Raw genomic sequence first — 15,728 nt, forward strand, 5'->3', positions numbered from 1 at the left:
ACGGGGAGTTGAGCGATGGGCAATGACCAGGGCTTGGTTTTATAATTGCTACATAAAGATAAACCAGACTATTACTTTGTGGGTTATTTAACAGATGTTCAAGTAAAAGTGGCCCACAAAGCTATAAAGAGCACACAAGGCCTCACTAATAACTAATAACTTCACTGAAAACAGAGCTGAAAATAGCTGCAGCTGTCTCTCAAAGCATATTTGTTTTGTTGTTGTTAGCAAAGGTGTTGGCACAGGTCCCATAACCGCGATGGACAGGATTCATTTTTCCTGAAAACTGTGTTGATTTGTGCTTTTCAAACGACAGTGGTGGGGTGGAAGCCTGAAGGATTGTCTAGTAAGGATGTTTTTTTGGAAAAAACCCATCTTTCTCCACAGGAGTGTGGAAAACTGTAAAAGATGCCTGCCAGAAGCAATCATATGGTTGCAATTAGCACTTTCTTGCTGCCGCTGTTAGCAGGATCTAAATGGAACACTGAGGATGTTGTTAACTCCTGGTGAAGGACAATTGTCGTGGGCTTCTGGTTGATGCTTACTGGTGTCACTGAAACCACAGCACAGTCCTAAGAAAACTCCTCCATTTGGGATGAAGGTGGTTTTCATTTAGCTCTGTATGTGTAAAATAAACAGATTGAGAAGCTCTGGGTGTACCATGATATCCAGCTAAAGAAGGCATCAGATTATCCCTGGCTTCTCCATCTGCAGTCATCTGTTGGGCAGTTCTGGGTGGTTGCCATGTTGGTGAATGTTAATGGGTTAATGCTCTTCTTGCCTTTATATTTGAAACTCCTTGACATGCTAGATGTGGGGCTGCATCTGCATCATCAAATCACCTTCTCAAGAATTTTACCATAATGCCAGTACAGACCTGGCTTCAGTTAAGATGATCCTACTCTAGTCATGTGTTGTAAAGGTAAGTTTTTAGTGCTAGGTCTTGATGTTAGTATCCTTCTTGTTAATTCATTGCTAACACTAAGCGAGGTAATAAATTTAGCTGCATAATGGTATCTGAGTGAATGTGTTTTTCCTCCCCCCCCCCCCCCCCCCCCCATTTTTCTAGACTTATTGAAGTTCATTCACCCGATGCCAAGCACACCGTGGTGCTCAGGAGTAAGGATTCAGCTACAGCCCAGGCCTGGTTCAATGCCATCCACTCCAGTGTCAATGAGCTCATCCCCAGGGTGATTGCAGAGGTCAGAGACCAGCTGGGTAAAACAGGGATTGCTGGAAGTCGAGAGATCAGGCATCTAGGCTGGCTTGCAGAAAAGGTAAAGAAAACATTCTTATTTTCATTTCTAAGCTCTCTCTTTCTCCCTTTTTGTTCCTGAATTTAGCCTTGTCTGATAGTGTAGAGGTTAAACGAGGTTTTGAATTTTGCTTTAGCTTTCCATTAAGACTTTTCTTTTCCTAACATGCCAATTTTTGTGCTTTTTTAAAAAAAAAACTCAAAAAAACTAGAAGGTCCCCATAGTCTTCGCTTCTGTATGCAAGTTAGCAAAGACTTTCCTGGGAGATCAAAAGTCTCATCATCTGTCAAGTTCAGGCATGGGACACGAGTCACAAAAACTGATGCCAGCCTCAAGCTCCCCTGCTGTTATGTCTCCTGTTCACTTATGTGAGTTCCCAGCCTGGGGGATAACCAGTTACTTGGTCCATGATCCTCGCTCTGCTATGCCTGGCTGCAGAAGCTGAGCATGGTCTGGAGCATGAGGTGGTGTCCCTGCTGCGCCTGGGAGCTTGTTCTTTAATTGTAACCCTGCATTTGAGCTGAGCTTTATAGAAGGCTGAGCTTGCAGTTGCAGCTCTTACCCTGTGTCATGCACAGTTTGAGTCTCAAAATATTTTATGCCACAAGGGAAACCTGGTGTTCAGTTTGAAAGTAGTTTGGGATCTATTGACCTGTGGAAAGCTGACCCATGAATGCACAGGAATGGTATCAGTATACAATCTGGTTTTAAATCAGTAGTCTCAGAATTTGTTTAGGCACTACACCAACTTTTAAGTATGGATTTGCTATGGTAACAGTGTTAGGATTGTGCCTAGAATACCTCCTATCCAGATACTGCCTGGGTGGCTGTTCAGAGCATCTCTGCCTCTCCAGCTGGGATGCGTGGAAAAATGGCCACTAGGTACAGCACCCAGCACAGGTGTGGAAAGCTGATTGTGACTGCCCTATAACAAATACTGTATGTTTTAGCTCTGTGTGGGATTTTGCAGATGCAAATATGGGGGAGACAGGCACAGGTGCCGTATATCTATCTAGTGTCCTTTAAGAATGCACACCATTAATTTTTAGCAAAATGTGGGTCAGTCCACACCACTTGTAATGAGGCAAAGATTGCAAAACCTTTCAGGCAGGTTTGATATGTCTTCCTGTCTGTCCCTCCAGGCTTGCAGGGTGAGGAGGACAGCACAATTCTGTGGCTTAGTGCGGGAAAGAATGTAAAAAATTGGAGGAATAATTGGGGGTTAAAACAGCAAAGCATTGGTAAATAAATTTTAACATATATATATATATGTATGTTATATATATATATGCTAAAATACATATATATAAATTATAACATTTGTATAGCTGTGGGGTCTTTAATCTTGTATTCCCTTTTGTGTCTGTTTCTATAAACTTACAAAATGCTGAATGTAAGAGGCTATTTCTGTTGTAAAATCCTCTCCTCTGAAAGAGTAACTGCTCTGTTAGCAGATCATGTAGCGCTTATATGTAATATATTCACAGGTCATTTCAAGTGGATACATGGTGTGCTTCTGGTTTATGAATTTCCTCTCTTTACAGTTAATACACAATAGCCTGTTGACACACCTCTTTCTCCTCTTTTTTTTTTGCCTTATGGACTGAGATCTTATTTCATGTTACTCAGTATGGACTGGTTCAAGGTCCTTCTGAAATTAGTGGTGAAACTTCTGTTGCCTTTAATAGAGCCAGGCTGCAGTTCTGTGCACGTTCCAGTGTATTTTCAGTGGCTGTCATCAGGAATTAGCTTTGAGAGATTTGCAGTGACATTACTACCCAAAGGCCAACATGTTTTTTACACTAAACTAACCATCCAGAGCCGTGCCATAGTAATGGAGTGAGGTAAAAAATTCCCAGCTTCTTACCGTATTGGAGACCTGTTGAAAAGTAGGTAACATCACTACATATGGTAAAATACTATGTGAAATTGCTTTTATTTTGTTACCAGACTGTGGGCTGTAAAGCCTGGTTGAAAGAAAGATAATCTGCAAGGCCAGAGAGGAAGGTGTAGATACTGTATACATGCAAACAGTATATATACTGTTTCAAAGGAGGAGTTTAAAGCAGTTAGGTGAAGTGCTGATTACAGGGTATTTGCTAGATGCTCCCCATGCAAAACCTGATTTTGCCAGTGGGGGGGAGATTAAATTCTGCAGTGACTTTTGGAAGCATGCAGGGAGTACCTGGGTTGTGTGCTGGGTTGACCCTGGCTGGATGCCAGGCACCCACCAAAGCCACTTTATCGGTCCCATACTCACCTTGACAAGGGACAGAAAATATTATGAAAGGCTTGTGAGTCAAGATAAGGACAGGGAGAGATCACTCACCGACTATCATCATAGGCAAAACAGACTTGACTTGGGGAAAAAAGAATTAAATTTATTACTAATGAAAGAGTAGGGTAATGAGAAAATTAAACCAAACCTTAAAACACCTTCCCCCCACCCCTCGCTTCTTCCCAGGCACAACTTCACTCCCAATTTTCTCTACCTTCTACCTGCCAGTGGCAGAGCAGGATGTGGAATGGGGTTTGTGGTCAGTCCCTTGTGCTGTCTCTGCCACTCTTTACTCCTCAAGGGGAGGGCTTCTCACACTCTGCCCTGCTTCAGCCTGGGATCTCTCCCACAGGAGACAGTCCTCCATAAACTTCTCCAGTGAGAGTCCTTCCCAGGGGCTGCAGTTCTTCATGAGCTGCTCCAGCTGGGTCCCCTACAGGGTCACAAGCCCAGCCAGCAAACCTGCTCCAGCATGGGAACCTATCCCCACGGGTCCACAGGTCCTGCCAGGAGTCTGCTCCAGTGTGGGGATTTCCCATTGGGTCATATTCTTCTGTGGGCACCCACCTGCTCCAGCATGGGGTCCTGCATAGGCTGCAGGTGGATATCTGCTCCACCGTTAACCTCCATGTGTTGCAGGGGGACACCCTGCCTCACCGTGGGCTTCACCACAGGCTACCAGGGAAACTCTGCCCTGGCACCTGGAGCACCGCCTTTCCCTTCTTCTTCATAGACCTTGGTGTCTGCAGAGCTGTTTCTCACATAGTTTCACTTCTCTCTCCAGTTGCAGTTGCACAGTTTTTTCCCCCCTTCTTAAATACATTATCCCCAAGGTGCTACCACCATCACTGATGGGCTCGGCCTTGGCCAGTGGTGAGTCTGTCTTGGAGCCAGCTGGCATTGGCTCTGTCAGACATAGGAGAAGCTTCTAGCGGTTTCTCACAGAAGCCACCCCTGTAGCCCTCCCACTGCCAAAACCTTGCCATGCAAACCCAGTACCACCAGCTTTCTTTCTTCTCCTGGGATGGACTTCCTTTCTACAACCTTACCTGGTTGATTTCTAAACATTGGAGTTTAGAAAGAGACCTCATTATAGTAGCCAGAAAATAAAATATGTGCCTTGTATTCCTCCTAAATATTACTATTATTTTTCTTCTCTTTGATATTTTGTGGCATATCTTGCTATTTTCCATGGACTGCAGTGGGAAGAAATCTGAACTCTGTTTTGAAAAGCATCTTAGACTGTAGCTTTTAAGACAGCTTTTATGGCATCCCATTATGTTACTTACATAGCATATCCTTACAGTGAGTTCTCAGTAAAATGGAACAACACTAAGTAAGATGAATTCCTCTGCTTGTTTGGGGAATGCAAAATGTAATCCCATAGAAAGTTCACTGTAATTTGCTGTGATTACTCTCTGCTTTCATTAAGCTGTTTCCTGGTTTGACATTTTTTATGTCTCTGCTCTAAACTTAGCTCTAAACTTCAACCTTTATGGTACTACAGAAATAGATTCATTAGCGGAGCCTCCCTCGGGTGGGTAACATTAAAATAAATAGTAGGTTATCTAAGGTACTAAGGAATGGCATGCTAACAGGATTCTTCCACCTTCACTGAACTTCCCTGTGAAGATAGCCATAAGTTTGTGTCCTCAGCGTGAAACATCCATCTCGCAGGTCCACCATCAGGTCCCTGGCTGTGCCTTGCAGGGGATGAGCAGTGAGGGTCTATCTGCAGGTAAAGGAAAGGGCTGTGCATCACTTTAAGAAAGAAAATGCTCACTGTGGTAAGAATGGTAAGGAGAAATAGGTAAGGAGAAAAACAGCCAGAAGTAGTCATTAGAGATGCTATATTCTCTCTTTTATTAAGGCACTAACCTTGTCCCGATCTTGACCTTATGGGAAGGGTGTCTGAGGCCAGACAAGGATTAGGGAGTCGTATTAGTCACCAGCATCCTAAAACTTTTCTGTAACTAAAGGAAATGGCAAGTACCTGTTTGTAATGAAGTGTGTGTTCTCCGCATCGCCTTTTCTTCCTTGTATTTATCTTTTCACTTCAGCAAGACCTGTGGGATTAACAAGCATGCTAAGTGGGAGGGAACAGCAATGTGTGGGTTTTAATCTTTCCAGGTATTTCCTTTTTTTAATGCTCCCTGTAAAGATACTTTAGTGACCAAATGAATAAAAAAAAGTTAGTAATGTCGTCCTAACTGAGGAGCTTTTCCATGTGCGTGTTAATTTCCTCTGTTTTTCCAGGAATACTTTCAATTCTTGTAGAAATGTCTTTTCCACCTCTCTTTTCCACCACTTTTATATAGTTTTGCACATCCTGTGGCTTATAGAGAAGCTGAAACAAGCATCGCTGCTTTTCTCCTCATGCTTACCCACCTACCGTTGAGTTCCTTCATGAGAAGCAAATTTGCTCTTGTGCTGGACAGTTAAAACACTGAGAAAATGGTAGTTTATTTTATCACTCCGTAACATTTGCTGTAGTAGACCAAGATACTGTTGGCAAAAGCTTTATCTACATTTTTGCCTCTTCAATGCAAACACAAAAAGGTGTTCTGGCAAAAGTGGTTTTGCAAAGGTAGCTTTTGCCAATTCAGCAGTCAGCCGCACGAGCAAAAGTATGACTGGTTTCAGGGGAAGCTGAAGCTGTAGCCAGGCACCAGGCTTGTAGCTGGGTCAGTTGGGGGGGGGGGGGGGGGGGGGGCGGGAATTAAATGAAATCCCAAGCTGTGTGTCTCCTCCTGTAAATGTAGGCTTGGAGGAAAGAAAAAGCACTTCTGCAGCCAGAGACTGTTCTTTCTGGATGTCAAATATCTTACAGACAGTGCGCTGTTTAAAATGATCTTAAAGCTCCTTCGAGAAGTAAGAGTTGCTGAAAGTAAGTTGTCTTTCATAAAGTTGATATTTGAAAGTGAAGAAAATGCCCTTATGAGCTTTTCTCACTAGATCTTAACCCCAGAACTTGGTTCCTGTTCACATTGCTCTGCCTGTGCAGGGCAAGTGTGTTGCTGCTCCCACAAATCTGATGTGGGGATCAGGGTGGGGGGAAACACCTGATTCTGGAGGGGGAATAACCAAAGTGCCATCGTAAATTGGAGTTGGTTTTCAGGTCCTGACACTATCTCTGAAATGCAAAGTGTGTCAATATATTACAAGCTGTTCGGTCTCCTCAAAACTTAGATAACCATATCATTGTGTTAGAGCTGAAGTACGAGGCATGTCACAGCAGGGTGATTTTCTTCGGTATCGAGCTGTATATTGCAGTATTATATTTATCTTCCTGCTCTTGGTCTAATTCAGAGAAGGTAGTGAAAACAGCAAGATTGCGAGCTGTGCAAGCTGTCCAAACAAGATTTAGACAAAAGACATGAGAGTGTATTTGAGGTTGTTTTTTTTCCCCAGTACGAAATGAAAATGTTTCTGTTTTACCATTTTCTTTGGAAGTATGTTCACTGGTTAGCAAAACAGGTAGACAGCAACAGAACTGTGTTGTTACTGTCATCACAGAAAAATGAGTTTTCAAAACAGGAGAGAAGCTTCAGTTTTAAAATTTTCTATTATTTCTAAATTGTAAGAACAAGCTTAAAATGTCTTTCATGTAGTTAGAACATTTTGCCTTTATTTAACATTGTCGTTATCTGATTTTAACCACCTTACTGTGAAGCGCAGCAGCTGCTAGGCAGCATTTTAAATATCCTGGCACAGCCATGTCCGTGGTTGGAGCTGCTGCCGTCCCCCTTAGCTCTCTCAACTCTTCCATTGCAGTGGTGGCAGTGCTTGTCTGACCCCGAGCCAGATCGGATGGTGGTGATGGTAGAAAACTCATTACTTTTGGAGGGGTTGCAGGTTTTATGACAAACACAGATCCCAGTGCAAGAGTAGCGAGAGCCTGTGGCCAGGGGGAAGGGATTGGGAAACAGGGCTGCCTTGTTAGGCAGCATGTAACTCTTACTCTGGGCTAGCTGCCTCATCGGGCTGCACAATCTGAACCAGCAGCATCTTAATGAATAGAATCCAGGTTATACTAATCCCCAGGTCTGTCTTCTGGCCCTGAAAGCACCTGTGTGTGTTAAGGCTGAAACTGCAGCAAACTTTGATTGTACAGTGTCTTAACCCCCAGTGCAAATCGGCGTACGGTTTAACCAGATAAATAATCTGCTAGAAACATGGGTGTTTGCTAAGGGAACTGTTACTCAAATGCCTGTGTCATTTGCAAGGAAATTACATTCCTGTAGTGTGGTGTCCTTTGCAATTTCTAGTCTCTGCAGGTTGCGGTTGGTTTTTTTTTTGGTTCTTTTCTTTCAGTCTTTATTTTCTTTACTAATTATCTAGGCATTTTTGGAAATACTACCCATCCATAATGCCCAAGAAGAAGAGCAAGGCAATTTGGTCCTGGCCTCCTGTTTTATGTGAGTAGAGAAGGACTCAGTTTCTCATATTGATAATATAACAGCTGGTCATAATCTTAAAATTGATCTGACCTTTTGGAGATTACACATACCTCAAACTGGAAAATCTTCTGTGTCCCCTAAATTAGAAATTGTACTTTTAAATCCCAGCTAATTACTTGCTGTGGAGCACTTGCATCCAAATGAAGAGTCCTGCTTTTGCCCTGTGTCACTTAACCTTGCAGCTTATTAATTCTGGAACTTATTTGTTTGCTTTGTAAAACACCACAACAGAGCGCTTAATTACATTAACAGTCTTCATTATCTGAGATAACGATCAGCCTGTTTTTAGGAAAGACGTAAACCTGAAATAGCATGAAGAGTAATTTCCTCTCCCAGCTTCAGCAAGGTTCCTCCACAGGACACTTTTATCAGCAGTAACATTGTTCTCTTCTTGCTTTAGGTGCCTTCAGTAAATGGATCTATTAAGAAAACTCTGGCTGAAAACAGCCATTTCATTCACCGTACTGTTTTTAACTGCTTTGCCAGTCTTTATCCATAACACACGTGCTATTTCTTCCCGTGCCAGTGAGAACTGAGCAAATAATAAATCTAACTCAGGCAGAAGTGCTCAGTACAAGGTATTGGAAAGAAGAGTACGTGTAAATAAATAATGAAAAATTTCAGGAATGTGATAGTAAATGCATGAAGGATCTGAGCTCAAAAGTCTGTATTTCTGTAGTAGCCTTCAGGTGTTAAATTATTCTTGTAGAAATTGAGCTGAAGTGTGAACTGGGGCCCTGCATGTCCCCTTGCCCTTCCCACAAGGGCTGCATTAGTTCTGGCTGGATCCTAACAGAGGTAATGACGTCCTGCTGGTGCTCTCTCTGTCTCAGTTTTGATCTAACCACCCTAACAACTGACTTAATTTTCCCATAAAATACAATATATTGATATCGCTTTTCCTATGAACCCTGGGAATGGTGGGAAAGTTCCTTTTTAATGTCATCTCTCCGTGAAGTTTTATTTAACTTCTCCCTTCCTGCATAAGGAGGAATTGTGAGCCCGGAGACGTGACTCCTGCTCTGGCAGCTGTGGGCAGGGGGGACATGGACCACAGGTGGGATCCACGTGGTGGGCTGTGGCTCTGCTGCAAGAGGGACCTCAGCAGATGTATTACTGACAAACCCAAGGCAGGATTTGAGAGGGGAAATGATGTATGTAGTTGGGAAGGAGGAGAGGATGCCGAAAGGAAACAGGGGGGGTTCACTGCCTTCCCAGTGTATGGGAGCTCTTTCTGTCAGTTCCTCCAATGTGGCGGGGTGGTGGTTGTGGGAACACATCCTGGCATGGTCCTGAGCACCAGCCACTTTGCGCAGTGCTGCTGCCACGGTATGGTTGCTTAACTCTTTCTTCTATGTAACCCAAACCTGAATGGCTGCTGGGTTGGGCTGGATTTTGCTGGACGCAAACTTTCTAGATTTTGGTAGCTGAGGAATTTTCTTCCTAGATCTTGCTAAATTTTCAGAATATTGTGCCTCTCCATCTTTCACCTTGGCAGCTGCAGTTGCATCTGTCCAAAAGGGTCTGCCTCCCCTGGCGCACATGCCAGGTCAGCTCACCTTTTGGGGCTTTGCAGCTTTCAAAGTCTGTGTTTGAACATATTTGCCATCAAATTCAGTTGGAAAAAGAAGAGGAAGGATACAGGTGTGATGTGAAGGAAGGCTTTGATCCCCTTCCTTCAGAAGCAGGTGAAAGACCTCCTTTCACCTCAGCCTCTCAGTAAATATTGCAAGAAAGACAGTGATGCTTCTTGGTTTTCAAATGCGATTTAAATGCCACATGAGCCTCTCCTTTGTAAAACACGTTGCATAAGGAAGCAGAGACCTCTACTGAACTCATACCTAGCCCTGCTGTCAGTGGCGGGCAGAGGGTGCCCTTCCCAATTATTTTAAGCACTTAAGCACCAAAACAACTGGTTTTCTTCAGTCTCTATGTGTTTCTGCCTCCTTCTACTGGCGTGCAGGTAGGGTATCAGCAGTGGCGGGGTGGGAAGGGGGAGCACCTGTTCTTGCCCAGCTGTGTGGCCTGCAAGCTTGGAGACCAGCAGCACATTGGCTGGGGAAGGTGTGGAGCTCATGCCAGGCATTTGGAGATGCTGTGGAGTGGTTAGCCAGGGTGGGGAGGCTGCTATTAAGGCAATGTTTTGGGGCAAATTCAGCTAGCAACGAAGAGCAAGGAAAATGCAGACTGAGCAATAGGAAAGCTCTGGCCCCATCAGCCACACTGACCCAGCAGTGCTGTGGACACCCAGCTTGCTTTCCAGCCCCTAGATACCACTTCAGCTGTACGGGACAAGCAGATTTATTCTTAGATCCCTAGGGCTAATCTACCCAGTACACATTGCTGCAACATGATGGGCACTGAGAAAGACAGTGTTTTGCAAGAGCTATGCCCTTGCACTCTGTCTGTTTGTTCTTTTGTCTGCGTTTTTCTGCTTACTGGCTGCATGTAGGAAGTTTGAAAGGGATTGTCTACCGTAGAAAATCCCAGGTTTTACAAACATTAAGTTCCTGTCGAGCTGCATTTTCTGTGTTCGAAGTTACCTTGTTCTCATTTGCAGGTTTTGTCTCCTGAAGTTAAAAATCACCTTCAGGGGAATGGAGGGGCCCATTAGGGGTGTGTTGACCTTCAGACTCTGCCCAGTATGAATTCTTCTCACCCCAGTCATCTTTTTTTTTTTTTTTTTTTTTTTTTTTTGCTACACAACAATATTCCCATTGCAGCTTTTTGATTAATGGCACGAATAATAGATTAGAAAGCAACAGAATAGGTCATAAAAAAACCCTCTTCTCTCTGCCCTGCAGCCCTTCTCCCCACAGGAACCTCAGCTGATCCCCACGGAGAAAACTCCTGGCAAAAGTGGAGCCATTCCTAGTAAGAGTGCCCTAATTTAATGAAAAACATTTGGGTTTTTTCCCTATCTTTTTGCCCCATCCTGCTCGCCCACTCAACCCGCAATCAGAGGTATGTTGTCTGTACCCATGAGTGCTTTTAGGACACATGAGCTGGTTAATATTTGGGGGGGGGGGGGGGGTGGGGAGCGGGTTGCAGAAGGGCAGAGTGTCAGTGCTGGTACAAGCAGAAGCAATATATGCCTTGTATCCCATTTTGCCATACAACTGTTAACAGAGAGAAATAAACAGATTTTCTATAGGTACCTTGAGAAGAAGCTATGTCCTCTGTTGGAAAGAGGGATTGACCTTTAGAAGAATAGGAGAGTTTAGAAAAAACTGTGGAGAGGGAAACATTGTATGAGTTAAAATTTTCAGTATGGCGAGACATTTACTTAATGCAGACTGTACAAATTCCAGTCCAATTTTCATCTTCAACCTCTGTTTATGTAATAGGTTCCTAAGGCTATTAATGCCAGCCTTTTACCTTATTATCGTATCCTGTAAAAATAAAATTATACCCATAATACCATGACAGCCCTTACAAAAATGTGCTATTAGACAATTATATTGCAACACAGCAACTCTAGAGACTGCAGGGAAGTATTTCTCGTACAGCCTAATTGTTGTATCAATAGCATTTTCAACACCCTAGGTTACTGAGGAAGAAAGAACATGATATGTAAAATAGCATATTTTGAAGTACTGATTTCAGGGTCCGACTGTGGCGCAGAAGTGCTTGGGTTATAAGTGAAATCCTCGTAAGAGCTGTAGTTGAAACACATCTACAACTGAAAAGGTTTCTTGTAATCATTCATCTCTCTTCCGTTATTAAACTAGTGTCTGTTTTATTTTAGTTATTTTAAGATGGGAAATGTTTTGGCACTGGAGTTTTAACTAAAAGAAATAATAGTGCTGCTTAAAAAAATATGTCCTTTTATTCCCTTCCCCCAGATACCTTCTTTCTGAAGATTTATTTCTGCTTGCACAGTTATCCTCTCTGCTCAACTGGACAGTAATTGATAGTGTGCATCACAATAATTAGTCTAACAAGTCTCCTAAACCCCAAGCCCCACAGCTACCTTTAAGCTCCACATTGTCTTTACTGTAACATAAATAAAAGCTTTAGGAAAGGACTTGGGGGGGGGGGGGGGAATTGACAGCAAGGGAGCCTCCTTGCCCTCTCCAAGGGGTTTCCTCTTCTCCTTTTTAATGAGGCCCATATTAGTTGTCATTTGTACCTTCCCTGATGAATAGTTTGGAAGAAAAGCTTTCTCTGTGCACAGCAAAATTTGTGCCAAGTTGCTGACCTTTGCTTTTGGTGAGACCTCATTTGAGTCTCGGTCCCAAGCCCAAACATATTGTTGGATCAATCATGTTGATTTTTGGCTCTGATAGTAATGCACAGCTAATGAGTGGTATGGTGTACACATTAACCTCAGACCTGACGGCGCTAATGCCAGACACGTAGCAAAATTGCACTTGGGCTGCAGGAAAGACATACAGTGCTGGCATCTCAATAGAAGGAGACAATTAAAAACAGGAGAGCAGTATCACAGGTTCACTGCTTATGGGATGTAGGATTTAATCAAAGCAGAAAAACAAACCATCTTCTGTCTGTTCAGAAAAAAAATATAAATCTCAACACCATAAAAGCGCTTTATGAACTGTGAAATAGAGAGGAAAGCCTGAATGTTTAAACAGTAAGATAATTTTACTACCAAAAGGGCGTCTACTTTGGGGAACAGCCACCGAGTAACATTAGATTTAACTTTGTCAGAGATTACCATTTAATGATTATCATGGCATTGCAAGGAATTTGGGAGCATTGTTATATATTTATTTTTTTATTAGTAGATATCTTAATTAGCAATACTTCAGCAAAGTTGAAAGTTCTTGCAGTTGGAGCTGGTAGGACTTTCCTGTCCTCACAAGTGAAATTCCTAAGACCAATTGTTGAATTACCACAAACAGACCAACATCACTGGTTTTGAGAACATCTGTTTCTGATCACTTCCAAAAGTAACACCTCCCTCGAAGGGCCAGATTTTGATCTCATTTTACAATTGTAAATTGTCTAGGAAGAGACAGAATTTTGCTAATCATCCCCATGGAGAGATGGACAAATATCCCAGCATGCATGACATTCTTCTCCTGTCTTTTTCCCCTCACTTAAAGGATTAGGAAAGGAAGGATAAGGTGCACAATGACCACATAAGAAAGCAATATTTCCAGTTTTAATGTAAGCCGTAAACAACCAGCTGCAGGGAGAGACAGAATAATGTGTGACCTGCAGAAATCACACAGTTTTATGTCCTCCTCTTTGTGCAGTGAAAACTGATCAATAAGGCTAAAGGACCGTTACTGCTTCAAACAGAAAATCCAGTGAAATCAAATGGAAAACCCCAGAGTACATAGAGGTGCAATCTTTGGTGTTCACGTTAGACTTTGGATGCAAGATAGGAAAAACAGCCTGAAAGGGACAGGGTGCAAAGGGTGGTCAATAGGTAGAAGAATCCAAAACAGGATCTTCTTGGAGAGCAAAGTTCTGTAGATGTATGAGAAACTGCCCCATGCATGCAGAATTACCAAGACTTGGAGAGGACGGACATGAAAGAAGTGAACTGGCCTCATGCTCACATGAGGCATTGGGGACTTACCTTGTCAGATATACTGTAGGTGTAGGGAAATTAGGTACTGTTGGATCACACCTGACCTCATGGCAGAATCTACTGGAATGACATCAGAATTTTTTCCAGTACTTGTACAGCACACAGGAATAATGCAATTTCAACAGAGATGTGGTACACCATCCTTAGTAATAAACACACAGTAGGATCCATGGAAAACTCTGCAGTCCGCTTGCTGAAGTGTCCCATGGAGTCACATTTTTTTCTGGTCTCATAGTGACGTTAAGTATCTTTCTCTTCTTCTCTTCTAACAGCTTTGTCTTTTTTTAAAAAAGTCAGAGAGCGACAGTAGAGTCACAGGTATAACAAGCGACAAAAGTTAAGCTTATTGGAGATAGGAATTAGAAAACTCAGGAGAAGTTGCTAAAAAATGGTAGCACTTAGATGGCATGCTGTTAGGAAGAGTCAGCTGTCTCTTTAGCAACGCCAACAACTTCAGCAAAAGCATATTCATTCCTACCAGCTCCAACTGCAAGACTGTTGAGGACCATCTCAGACATCTAGCTGGATACCCTGAAACATTTTTTTTTTTTTTTTTTTTTTAAGTACAGGGATTTCCACCCTCTCCTCTGGAAGGACGTGCTAGCTTATACAGTGCATCTGTTCCATGGTCAGGGTACAAAAAGGGGCTCTGGAGCTGGAGTGGCTGTTTCTTTGGGTGTACATCAGAAGGGGACTTTGTGGGGGGGTTTGGACCTGCTGCTTCCGATGTAGTGACATTGCTGTTGAAGACAAATGGACTTACCACAGATCTTCTCAGATGTTATTTGCATTCCCTGAATTTCAGGTGCTTCTATGCTAACAGTAGCTCTACTGGAAGGAAGCACCTGGGTTTTAATCACTAGATGCTAACGACTCTTAGCCGCAGTGAAGATTCCTGGAACTGTGTGAACAGATCATGTTATTGTTGGGGTGGGTTTTTTTATTCATACATTTTTGCTGAGCAGATGCTGCTGTGCAAACATTCATTTGTTGATCTTGTGCTGAAAATAGTTGCAAACATCGGCCAGAGTAGGCTGCTGATGTGTAGTAAGGATATAGCTGCTTTTTTATGTATGGAACTGGAAATGTCAGTGATATTTATGGCAATGGCTCTGAAAAGTTCACTTTGAGGAGAAGCCTGCTATGGAAATAGAAGCTTACCTTTTTGTTTATGGAATGAGAAACTTGTACATTATTGTGAAAAGAAGTGTTTTATGGTATTGTCTCTGGCCTTGTCTCATCCCATGAGGCTTTCTGCAGGGCCCTTCAGAGCGGGGGTAGGGGGGTACATGAACACTTTAGGTTTAAACACACACATATGTTCATTCCACTTAAAAAATGCTTATTATTGCTGTGTTCTTTGGATCCCTGAATCATAGGGTTAAAGAATACATTAATGTTCTCCCACCTAAAATTTCAAAAGAGAGGTTTAAATCTGCTTGCCCAAAACTGCAGGCAGATGTTAATAAGGCAAAGGCAGCTGGAAGAGATGGAAGAAGCTGGAGATATTGCAAACAGGAGCAGCGTGGAGAGGGATTGCACAGCTCCATGGGGCAGCGTGCGAACCTTTTATGTGCCATTTTTGTCTTGAGGCCCCTTGCTTTTGCGATTTTTTGAGGAAAGCTGGTTATTGAGGACAAGCTGACTTACTGTTGGGTTCCTGCTTTGTTGTTGAAAGAGTTTGAAATGAGGAAAAGAGCAGCACTGACTCTGGTGGTAATTGTTATGGTTAGTAACTTAATAATTATGTTGGTATGAGAGGGACTAGCAACTAGCCAAACCTGGAATGCCATGGTGTGAGATTGCAGAATAAACAGTACTAATAGGAGCAGACCCTGTTTCAAACTATCTGAGTAGGCAAGGTACAGGAAGGAGGGAACATGGAGCCACACATCAGACGTGCCTCTGTTGTGGTTTTTGTTCCTGTGGGACACAAGCCAAATGGATGAGTACAGAAAGACAAATAGAGCCTGGGAGAAGGGAAAAGTGGGACAGCACTGGAAGAGATTAGGAGGTAAAGCCGAGCTACAGGAGCCTGTGGGAGGGTGACAGTGGGAAGGTGCAGCCCAGCAAGGAGCTGCAGAGACCATTGGGTACAGACAGGTGTACAAATTGTTGAGTGGGCTGGAAGGTGTTGAAATATCCCTTTCTGACAAGAATAAGAACAGCCT

General features: G+C 43.0%; 1 protein-coding gene across 1 annotated transcript in view; it reads left to right on the forward strand.

Moving 5' to 3' along the window:
- SNTB1 (syntrophin beta 1) overlaps positions 1–15,728 on the forward strand; it is a 116,277-nt gene that overhangs the window by 72,366 nt on the left and 28,183 nt on the right. Inside the window, exon 3 of the mRNA XM_080378348.1 lies at positions 1,070–1,277. Within this exon, the coding sequence (XP_080234474.1) occupies positions 1,070–1,277 (208 nt within the window). The remainder of the gene's footprint in view (positions 1–1,069; positions 1,278–15,728) is intronic.

Source organism: Falco punctatus (genome assembly GCF_963210335.1).
Source record: "Falco punctatus genome assembly, chromosome: 3".
Classification (NCBI taxonomy): domain Eukaryota; kingdom Metazoa; phylum Chordata; class Aves; order Falconiformes; family Falconidae; genus Falco; species Falco punctatus.